General features: G+C 35.9%; 1 protein-coding gene across 1 annotated transcript; it reads left to right on the top strand.

Moving 5' to 3' along the window:
• The first annotated feature begins 4,239 nt into the window (after nucleotides 1-4,239).
• Nucleotides 4,240-8,530, top strand: LOC111918997 (glutamate receptor 3.6). The gene is made up of 7 exons (XM_023914604.3): nucleotides 4,240-4,903; nucleotides 5,020-5,239; nucleotides 5,337-6,640; nucleotides 6,740-7,017; nucleotides 7,115-7,146; nucleotides 7,384-7,790; nucleotides 7,872-8,530. The coding sequence occupies exons 1-7, from the start codon at nucleotides 4,766-4,768 to the stop codon at nucleotides 8,295-8,297; spliced, it is 2,805 nt and encodes a 934-aa protein (XP_023770372.1). The 5' UTR covers nucleotides 4,240-4,765; the 3' UTR covers nucleotides 8,298-8,530.
• Nucleotides 8,531-11,914: the final 3,384 nt, after the last annotated feature.

The following is an 11,914-nucleotide window of genomic DNA, read 5'->3' on the forward strand; positions in this document are numbered from 1 at the left end:
CTAGGTTCGGATGAGATTCATTGAAACTATTCAATGGCATGTTTAAATCTCGATATGCCCCTCTCGTTTGTGACTGGGATGCCGAGGATCATAAAGCGGGTGTGAATTACCATGCAAATTCACATGGTGCCTTCATTGTAACAATCACCTATTCGATGTGCCGGTAAACCACACACGCTCCATCGAACTATGATAAACAATGAATCACCCTTTGCCACCTTCGCTTAGAACCAATTAGTGTGCCGGTAAACCACACACGCTCCACTAACATCTTAGCAAGGTGCAAAGTGTAATTTCATAGGATTGCATCAATTCACTTTTCCTAAAGTAACTAGGATTGGGAAATTTTAAAAAATATATGTAGTTACTTTATATTTCTTATTATACTTTTAATGAGAGAATGAGGTTGCCCTATCCTACCCGTTCGGCTAACGACCCTCCACCAATCAAGCAAGCGGTGGGTGTGAGTGTACACCCATTAAGCGCCATTTTATAGGACGCAACCTTATACCCACCTTTTAGATCGGCTTCGTGAATGAGGCCTACTAACGGTAAGACTAGCATTTAGTTATACATATATATATTATTCTAGTAATATCATATTTGTATAGTGTTGTATTTTAAAACTTTTAAAATCTAGGGTTTGAAATTTAAGTTGTCTAAATTAAAACTTTTAATCACAAAAGAAAATTTCAAAACATGAGGGTAGGTTTTAAACATTTAAAACATGGAGGATCAAATAACAAATAATTCCAATTAACAATTAATATCCTAATTATCTATATTTGATTTATTCAAGATTTCTTTGAAAGATAATTACCAAAATAGTCAAAATAATTAATTAATTATCATATAAGGAATTAAATATTTTATTATAAGATAAATATCTTCAATTAGATCAAGATTGCAGTTATATTTATCATAAAAAAACGAATTAACATTGATCTAATTAGTTTATGGAAAGTTTAGATAAGATAATTACAAAGAAATCCCGAATCTGGCCATTCCTGACGCTTTGACTCGCCGAGTGCACAAGGGGACTCGCCGAGTCCACCTTGGGACTCGCCGAGTCAGTGACACAGAAACCAAAAAATCGAATTTTGCAGGTTTGTTTCAGTTAATCAAGCAACAATTTAAAGAAAACCAAGCTATGCTCTGATACCACTGTTGGGTTTTAGCCATAAGAACTTTCCTATGTGCGCATGCAAAACCCTAATGCTTGGATCTAGGCTTTCTAATAAACATGCATTGAATCCAAGTCTTCTAATGACTAATTAGGTTAAATAACAACATTGAAACAGATCTAGAATCATACCTTTGAGTTCCTTGTTGATCTTGAGGTCTTAGAGCTTCTAGAGTCACAAGTGTCACTCCTCTAATGGCTTACAAACACCAATAGCAATAAGAATGATTTAGGAGAGAGGAGAGGGAAGGAATTCGACCAGAGGTTCCTTGCTTTAGGAGATGTGTCGAATTCCCTATGCCATAGGGTCTATTTATACTTGTAGACTCCTTAAGGGTTACAACCTAAACCCTAATTGGATAATCTTCTCTTAAGGCTATCCAAATCCATTCCTAAGATAAGCATATGGACGATTTTAGCTATCCTAAACCTCTTAGAATTCGCCCATACCATATCCAAATGGAATTACAGTCTAAAGCTTAACTATCAATCAATTGACAGTTTATACCCCTTTATTTAATTAATCTCTTTAAGTCACCAAATTAATTCTAATTAATTCTATGACTTATATTAATCAAATAACAATATATTATTCATTATATTATTCACATAATATATTAATAATATTTACTCTCTCTTAATAAATCATCCTATCAAGTTGCTATGGTGAAGGCAACCCAAAAGGACCATGCACAACCGGATCAAATACTTGCCTAATATAGTTGCAGCCTTAGACACTATTCCAACAGATGTGACGTGTACTCTACCTTTCTTTTGGATGTTTTGGGACTCTCTGATGTTTTCATAAAAACACAACAATGATGTAATGAATGTGAATTGGAAACAAATGTTTTGAAAACCTATGGAATATGTAATCGGTTGATTAATTAAAACGAAAAATTTTCTTTGTAAAATTTGGGTTGTTACATGTCATACATGAACTGACCAACCAGAATGTGTCAGATTGTAGGGAGAATCTGATCATTCTTAGTGCTTTAATGTTTCTTACAAGCTTTTCCTTTTCGTCTTGAGGAACATCCTTTACATCAACCATGAGTTGGTTGTACTCCTTTTGCGTCTTGATTGTTCTGTTTGTGCCAGAGTGAACAAATGGACCTACAGTTATGGCTTCCCAGATTAAGTATCCATTATCTTCTAAACCAATCACATAGTCTTCAAAGTGATGCATCCAAACTTCATAATCTTGAGTATATAGAATAGGAATCCTGGCGGTTGATCTGATACTGTTGGAGACGTTGATTGAGTTCGTTTGTGAATCTTCAAGAGACATGATGATTTTATTTTGAAACCTGCTCAAGATCATACTTGTAAACAAAGTTAGGGTAAGATCAAAGTCTAAGAACTGCGTCAATGAAGGATGACAGTTCTAGCAGAAAACGATAATAACGGAAAACCCTAAAACCTTCTTCAACAGAAGAGATGTGTATGGATTATACAGTCTCCTGCTCTGCTACAATTGATGAATTGAAAACTCTTTAGATCAATTAGATATTTAACAGGTAAATCAATAAGACTAACAAACACTTGAACACTTAATCAATCAAACGTATGTCGAATGATTAAAATATAGTCACACTTCAAAAGAGCTCGATTAAGAACTTCTACTGTAGAGGTGTGCTAGGGTTTACAGTACAACCAATATGATAATTATTAAATCATCTATGAGAAGGATGCATGCATGCACCTTATATAGTAAGCCCTAGAAAGTTTAACACGGTTGGACAGGCCCAAACCCGTGACAAAACTGGACTATACAACAGAGCCTAATGATGCAACACACTAGACTCAACACATATGAAGACCATGGAGGGAGTCCATGGCAAGTTTATATGTATGTGTGCATGACATTATGTGATTATGTGTGTTTTGGGAAACTCACTAAGCGTGTGCTTACAATTTGTTGGTTGTTTCAGGTACATCCGACCATAAGGGCAAGGGCCCGACTTGATGGCGTGACATGCATTCTCAAGTATTTCTACACTTAGTCTTTGATACTCTGATATTTAAAGAAACATTATGATTATGTAATGGGATTTTAGAAACATATATGGTTGGTATTTATGATTAAATAAATGAAAATTTTTCTATAAAATCTAGGTTGTTATAGATTGTACACATCATCCTTGGATATTTTGTTGATTGGTGATTTTGGGATATTCTGATTTTGACTATGTTCTTGAAAACAATGTTTTTGTATGGTTTATGGATTATTAAAGGGTTTTAAAAATGAATTTTTTTATTACGGTTTTTGGGATGTTACAGTCTTGAATTTGGTTTTGATTGAAATGAAAAAGCAGACTTCACTAGCTTCAATTTCCGACCGTTAAAATTGACTTTTGTTTTAGTAATTTTATAGTTTGACTATCATGAAAAACTACAAATAACATTTTGACATCATAATCTTATATCTATAGTTTTGAAGATTTTGATTAAACAATATTTACACCATTTAATCAACATAAATGATCAAATTAAAACAAATTTTTTAAATAAAAAAAATTCATGTAATACCCGAACCAGACCTAATACCCGATTTACCTATAACCAACTGATTACCTGAATTTTTAATCACGTCGGTTATCAAATATTTTTTTTTATTAGGCAATACCTAATCCATCCGATCCGAACCACTTGAAACCCGAAAGTTATACCCGATTAACACTCCTACACATTCGTATCAAGGTAGGACATGGATACGTGGCACGTCAGGTGTGCTTGGCAATCGGGAAAACTTAAAATACCCTTTTGTGCAAATGGCCAAAGAATTATAGTTTGATATGGTCTCTAATTTGACCATTTCTTTTGATTTTTTGTAACTAAATAGATTCTTTCTCTAACACTTTTATATGAATGTCTTACTACTTATTTGGACAACGATTTCCACATTAGGAATCCCGAATCTATCGCTATAGTGCTATGAAAAGGATTCCAAAGAAACCAATAAGAATCAAAGGTGTGGGGGAGGCTATTTCTAATAATGTAGTATAATGATTAAATGGTGAGGTCATAGAATATATAAATGGTCTCACCTACAATTTAACCCAACCAAAAATTCAACGAAAATATATGTTAAATGTTATTCGCATTTAACATGTGTTCTGAACCACTCTCTTTCTTTATTGCCACTTCCATTATGCAGGAACTCTCCATCGACCCTTTCCCAGTTCTTCTTAGATGCCTCCTTCTACTTCTCTTTAATCCCCTCTCACACATGGAAGTTTCTTTGAAGAAAGCTTTGAACTTTGAGCTTTAGGGGCTTTCATGGTTGCTTTTCTTGTACATAATCCCCAATTATTCTTTTGTTCTTCAAATTCCCCTTTTCTACACCATGAATTGGTACATGGGCTTTAGATTTCATCTTTGGAAAGCTGATCAAAGCTGTTTGATGATTTGTCTGAACCAGATTTACAAAAGCATATTTTATTGTCTGCCAATTAACTACTACTACTTATTTTATTCATTCAGTTGACTTTCTTTCAGTCAACCGAGTCAACTGCTTCAACTCTCTATCAATATGCCTTTTTCTTTGATCTATCTAAAACTCCAAGAACTACCTTTCTCATGGTCTTGTATTCAATCACAGGGTGTGTGGAATTAGGGTATCTAGGTTACATGGCGATGAATCAACTAAAGAGATTGTTAGTGGTGTTGGTTTTCTTTAACGTATGTTTCATCGAGGCACAAACCTCCCAAGCTCAGGTATGCAATTACTGCACTGTTATTATTATTGTCGGTGCTTAATAGTTACATGTTATTACTATAATTATACTATTATTATTTGTTACTGTTATTGTTAATACTGCATTATGTTTCAGGGATCGAATAAGCCTATGAAAACTAGTGTTCAATCAAGACCATATGTTGTAAACATCGGGTCGATTTTGACTTTCGATTCGATGATAGGTAAAGTAGCAAAAACTGCATTAAAAGTTGCAGTAGAAGATGTGAATTCTGATCCAATGGTTCTTAATGGAACCAAGTTGAAACTAACCATTCATGATTCCAATTTCAGTGGCTTTTTGAGTATTATGGAGGGTATGTTATATGTATATATATATGTCTTCTAAGCATTTTTCTCATATCTTTCGAACACAGATTCCTAAATTTCATTCCTTTTAATCTTTTTAAACAGCGTTACAATTCATGGAAAACGAAAGCGTCGCATTAATAGGTCCTGAATCTTCGGTCTTAGCTCATATGATCTCCCATGTCGTCTCCGAGCTTCAAGTCCCTCTACTGTCCTTCACAGCCACCGACCCGACATTATCTTCGCTCGAATACCCGTTCTTTATCCGAACAACGAACAGTGATCTTTTCCAAATGGCTGCAATTGCTGACATAATCGACTACTACGAATGGCGTCAAATCGTTGTTATTTATATCGATGATGATCATGGGAGAAACGGAATAACTTCATTAGCCGATCAATTAGCAGGTAAGCGGTGTAAAGTCTCGCACAAATCCCCCATTAAACCCGACGCGACCCGTGAAGAAATACAAAATGTTTTGCTTCAAATCGCGTTTATTGAATCGAGGGTTCTTGTGGTTCACACTTACGCCGATTCTGGATTAGATATACTCGAAATCGCTCAAAATTTAGGGATGATTGGTAGCGGGTACGTTTGGATTGCAACCGATTGGGTTTCCACCGCCATTGACATAAGCTCGCCGTTACCGGAGAAATCGATTGCAGCAATCCAAGGAGTTATTACATTACGATCGTATATAAAAGACTCCAAACTTAAAAGGAACTTCGTTTCCAAATGGAGAAACTCGACAAAATTGGGTTTGAGTACGTATTCTTTGTACGCATACGACACTATTTGGCTGATCGCTCGTGCCCTCGAAGCTTTCTTCGATAATGGCGGAAACGTTTCGTTCTCGAAATATCCCAATATGGGCAGATTCCTGAATCTTGATTCTTTGAGTATCTTTAATGGAGGCAAAATGTTGCTTGAAAACATTTTACACCTCAAAATGAATGGAACAACAGGACCCATCGAGTTCACCTCCGATAAAAACCTCGTTTTTCCGGCATTCGAAGTTATCAACGTGATCGGAACTGGATTTCGGAGAGTAGGGTATTGGTCGAACTCTTCACGCCTGTCGATTTCTCCCCCAGAAACAGTCACCCAATCGAGTTCATCTAAGCGATTGGATAACGTAATTTGGCCAGGTGAAACCCTAAAAAAGCCTCGAGGATGGGTTTTCCCACAGAATGGGAACCAACTGAAAATCGGAGTTCCAAATCGGGTTAGTTTTGAAGAGTTTGTGGAAGAAGTAAACGGGAGCGATTCATATCAAGGCTATTGCATCGATGTATTTACTTCTGCGATAAATTTGCTGCCTTATGCTGTTCCATATAAATTCTATTCGTATGGAGATGGTCATAAGAACCCTAAAAATACAGATCTCGTGAGCTCGATAAAAGATGGTGTGAGTGTTCCTTTAAATTTACTTCAATTTATTTATTTATTATATTCTACTTTATTGTATTTTCATTTTCCTTTTAATATCATTTATTACTGTATGTAGGTGTATGATGCTGCTGTGGGTGACATTGCGATCATCACCAACCACACTCGCATGGCGGATTTCACGCAGCCATTTATCGAGTCGGGGCTTGTCGTAGTGACACCTGTCAGAAGGCTAAACTCGGGAACTTGGGCTTTTCTCAAACCATTTTCCACTAAATTGTGGTGTATTACTGGGATATTTTTTCTAGTTGTGGGAATAGTTATTTGGATTTTAGAACATCGTAAAAATGACGAATTTCGTGGTACTCCTAAGCAACAGGTCGTCACCACCCTATGGTAAATTACAAAAATACCCTTTTAAAATAACTTCTTGGTAATGATTTTATAGTTTGTGTTATTTTCTTGCTAACACATTGTGTTTTGTTCTTTGTAGGTTTAGCTTTTCGACTTTATTTTTCTCCCATAGTAAGTTACTCTACATGAAATCGACCAAATGCAAGAAAATAGCAACGTACTTTCAACATATTTGTTTTATTTTTTTTTTTACAAATTCCTACTTTTATTTTGTGTTATTACAAAAACATTGAGATTTGAAATAAAAGTACAATGCTAGTTTTTGCATTTAGCCGTATGAATAAATTGCTATAAAACTTTTCACAAAATACTTGTATCCGATTTTATAACACACATGTATCATTGTAGAACAAAACATGATGAGCACACTTGCGCGCATCGTATTACTCCTATGGTTATTTGTGGTTCTAATAATAAGCTCGAGTTATACTGCAAATCTCACCTCGATCTTGACCATTCAAAAACTTTCTTCACCGATCGAAGGGATTGATAGTTTGATAAAAAGCAAAGATCCAATTGGGTATCAACAAAGCTCTTTTGTAAGAAACTATTTGGTTGAAGAACTTGGGATTTTGGAAAGTAGACTTGTTCCTCTTAACTTGCCTCAAGACTATGAAAAAGCCCTAAAAGATGGTCCTAACAATGGTGGTGTTGTTGCAGTTGTTGATGAACGTCCGTATATTGAACTTTTCCTTTCTACCCGTTGTCAATTCAGTATTGTTGGTCAAGAATTCACCAAAAATGGATGGGGATTTGTAAGTAAAACTAATTATTTTGTGCTTAATCTCCATAGTCAAACCAATGGGAGTTGACTTTTTTTATATGATTTTTTGTAGGCCTTCCCACGGGATTCTGATCTTGCAGTAGATATATCAACAGCCATCCTTAAACTATCAGAAAATGGAGAATTACAAAGGATCCATGACAAATGGCTATTAAGAAGTGCTTGTAGTTCACAAGGGTCAAAGTATTCAGTTGACCAGCTTGAAGTAAAGAGCTTCAAAGGCCTATTCTTCATTATTGGATTAGCTTGTTTACTTGCTCTTTTTATATACTTTGTACTCATCATACACCAATACATTAAACACAAACCCGACCCGTCCGAGTCAACCGGGCGTAGCCTCCGATCGGGACGCATTCAAACTTTCATTTCATTTGTTGATGAAAAAGAAGAGTCGGTCAAAGCCCGGTCAACGAAAAGGGTCAAAGAGGCGAGTTCATGTAGGAGGAATGGTGATGATGTGGCAGTGAATGGATATTGAAATACACCGAAAGAATCGTGTTTGGATACACCGGAATACTTGTATTTATGCCATGTCAGCATGGAAGTTGTACAAATGATCAAAGTTAGTTAGGAGTTTGGCATGTTATTGGTAGTTGTACATATTTTACTACTATAGAGGTTACAAGGTGTTGTATATGAGGATTATAGAACCTCACAATTGTAAAGTGAATGTAAAATAACATGGAAAGAGCATATATATATTTATTATAATGGCTTGTCAATAGTATTTTGAGAGCATCTTTAACGTGAAATCCTTCCCTAAGTTTCTTGCATTTTGATATATCAGTGACATATAAACTTCCTAATTTCTATTGGTGTTTTTATTTATAAAATCTATCATACCAAACTTTTTTAATGTATTGACTTTTTCTAAAAGCCTTTTTTGCAATTTGTATAGAAATTCTAAACATAGAGTATACCATGAATTGGGTATTTGATAATAATATTTCGGCAAATAATTCTATAAAATATGTATATATCTATTATAATCGGTCATTTCTTTTTGGCGACGTTCATTTGATATTTTTGAAACTTTTCAACTTCTTTTTTAACCCATATATTGTTTTTTTTATTATTATCCTTATTCTAATGTTAATTATTCAATTGTCAACATAATATATTTGATTCATTAATTTAAATTGGATGTAAAACATTATATTTTTAATGTTACAACTTAATAATTATTAATATAATATATACCTAATCTGTTACTTTAAATATGGTGTTTAATTTAAAAAATATATCAAAAGGTCAAATGAAGTTGAAAACTGCCGTCTACAGACTATTATAGTTAACATTTTCCAATATAATGTCAAATGTACAACTTAAATTGAAATGTCAAGTTAACCAAAAATATGACCAAATGCAATTTTTTTAATAATAACTAAAATTTCCAAAATATGTAATTTTTATTAATTAAATAATAATATATAAAGCTAAAAAAATATATTAACTTACTTTAAAAAATGGTACCATATAAGATTTTTCTAAAGCCACTTAAGATTTTTTGAAGCCACACAAGATAAAAAAAATCATAGCATCCAAATGATGTGCTATTTTTAATATCTTTTATTTTGAAAAAAATAACCAATAACAACCCTTTAACACCACCCTCTCTCTCCTCTCACTACATTGGTGGTGAGCCATGGTTGGCGAGCTCCCTGGTGCACGCCAGAGGGTGGTGTGCAACGCTCATAGTGCCTCCTAGCAAACCCTCCTTGGCGACTCACTCCGTTAAGTATAATCATGATAAAAAAAAAAGTTAAAAAACAAACTTCATAAATGACCGTTATGATTTCCCATAATCTAGGCTTTAGTCCCAAACATCTATTTTTCTTCAAGGAGGGTCCATGTGCTTTCAATTTCTATCATGATTAGTCGATCACCATATAAAAAGATTTTTTTGCCCTTAGTAATTTCTTTGTTAATTTTTCTATTATTTACTTATCATATTAAATTAAAAAATGATAATAATAAAGCCCACTCACCCCACTCCTACTCGATAGCTGATCCCATACTCACCCTTACCACTTTATCCATCTTACCCTCTCACCATAAAACATAAAACCCATGACTTTAATCTTATCGACTTCTTCAACACCATCGACGACATAACTGTTTTCAACACTACTCTACCACATTCTCTCTTTGTCACTTTCTCCACCATGTATGCCTTCACACTCACAAACTGATCATTCACTATCGCCACCGCTTCCACTTCATTCACCGTCGAATGCTAATAGTGGAAGAAGTCACATATTGATCGATTGCATGTTGCAGATTTCTTGTTTTCCGAAAGTGGTGGCTGAGTGTTAATGGCTAATCGAAGGGCAGTAAACACGATCAGAGAAGGAAGTGTCATCGGAATCCCACCACCAATTATGAGTTCGCTATGGATCGGAGCAACTTTGAGGTTGTTCTTGAACTCCAAAAGTAATGTGATCCATCATCATTGCCCCTAGTCGAAGCCCCATTCCTCCATCCCCAGTTTCTTCCACCGTCATCTGTGATTTTTATTTTCAGATTGAGGATATGGTTTATAAAATTCATTTATTGGGCTTAATTTCTTCGATTTCTCAAAGGGATCTTCTGGTTTCTGTGTTTTTTCAAGTTTAATTTATTCAAAACTGAGTTGTGGAGATAAATGGATAGTTTTCTTTGTTTCTTTTCTTACTAATATGAGGAAGAAAGATGGAGATAAATGTCCTTTGATTTCCGGATAGATATATAATTCCGTTATATGGTTTAGGATGGTGGTAAGAAGAAGATAGATGAAAAAGGGTGGAGTAGGGTGTATGATAGTGGAGGTGGTGGTGGTTGATGGTGTTGGATGGTGGTGGTAATACCAGTAGATGTAAAGGGGGTTTTAGATTTAATAAGCTATTTTTTTCTAAATTACTATATTGTAACATCCGGATTTCCAGGTACATTATTTATTCATTTATTTTGGAGATTTTGGAGGGACTCGGCGAGTTGATGCTTAGACTCGCCGAGTAGAGTCGCGAATTCCATATGGGTTAGTGACCGGACTCGGCGAGTCCGCGCTGTTTAATGAAACCCTAATCCCCGGGGTTTGAGGCCTATTTAAAGGGGCTTATAGCCACCAATTGCGGCTACCAGACCCCTGAGTGAAACCCTAAGCGATCTAGAGCATTTGTGAGGAAGGAGATGCCATTTTTGATCCTTGTGTGGGTGTTTTTGCAAGAATAAGGTGACCAAGGCATGAGGGAGCTGAAGAGGGCGCTATTCTGTGGATTTCAGAGCCAAAGAACTTCATATTGAGGTATATATTCGATCCTTCTTCAGTTTTGGGTGTTAATCCTTGAGGGTTAGGGTTTCTAGCCCATTTAGAGTGTGAATGATGGTGCAATTGGTCCCTTCTTGTGTTGAAGCTTCGGATCTGGATCCAAAGAGGTCCAGAGACCTTAACTCCCTGATCTTTATGGGGTGACATTGGGTAATATGAGCTTAAGGTAAAATATTGAGGCCATTTCTTCAAATAGAGCCATTGGATCTTTGCATGGGCATCAAGATCCAGACTTTACATGTTTATATTGCTTAAGGAGGCCAGATCTATGGATTAGAGGAACGGATCTGACCTCAGGAGGTCATTGGAGCTTGAGCATGGCATGAACTCGCTAAGTCCCAAGAACAGACTCGACGAGTAGGGCTAGGGTTTCCCATAGTTCACTAAGTGAGTAACTTGCGAGTCGGGGGAATGACTCGGTGAGTCAGAGGGAAATAGAGGACTGGAGTTCAAGGCAGAACTTGCCGAGTTCATAATGAGACTCGGCAAGTTGAGTCGGGGTAGCCCCACGATTCATGCCAGGTGTAACCCGTCGAGCAGGGGAAAGACTCGACGTGTCATGCGAGACTAGAGGGATAGTGGACACGCGTAGACTCGCCGAGTCACCCAAGTGCACTCGGCGAGTCGGGTCAAAGTTTGACCGCTGACTTTGTTGACTTTGAGAGTTTGGTCAACAATGGGGTTTTTGTATCAAGAGAGGGGTAAAATGGTCTTTTACCTTTCTGAGGATGCCAAGAGAGGATTGAGTCTAGTCTTGAGAGTTATATTTATGAGAGTATTTACTTTAT

Source organism: Lactuca sativa, chromosome 8 (assembly GCF_002870075.4).
Source record: "Lactuca sativa cultivar Salinas chromosome 8, Lsat_Salinas_v11, whole genome shotgun sequence".
Taxonomy (NCBI): domain Eukaryota; kingdom Viridiplantae; phylum Streptophyta; class Magnoliopsida; order Asterales; family Asteraceae; genus Lactuca; species Lactuca sativa.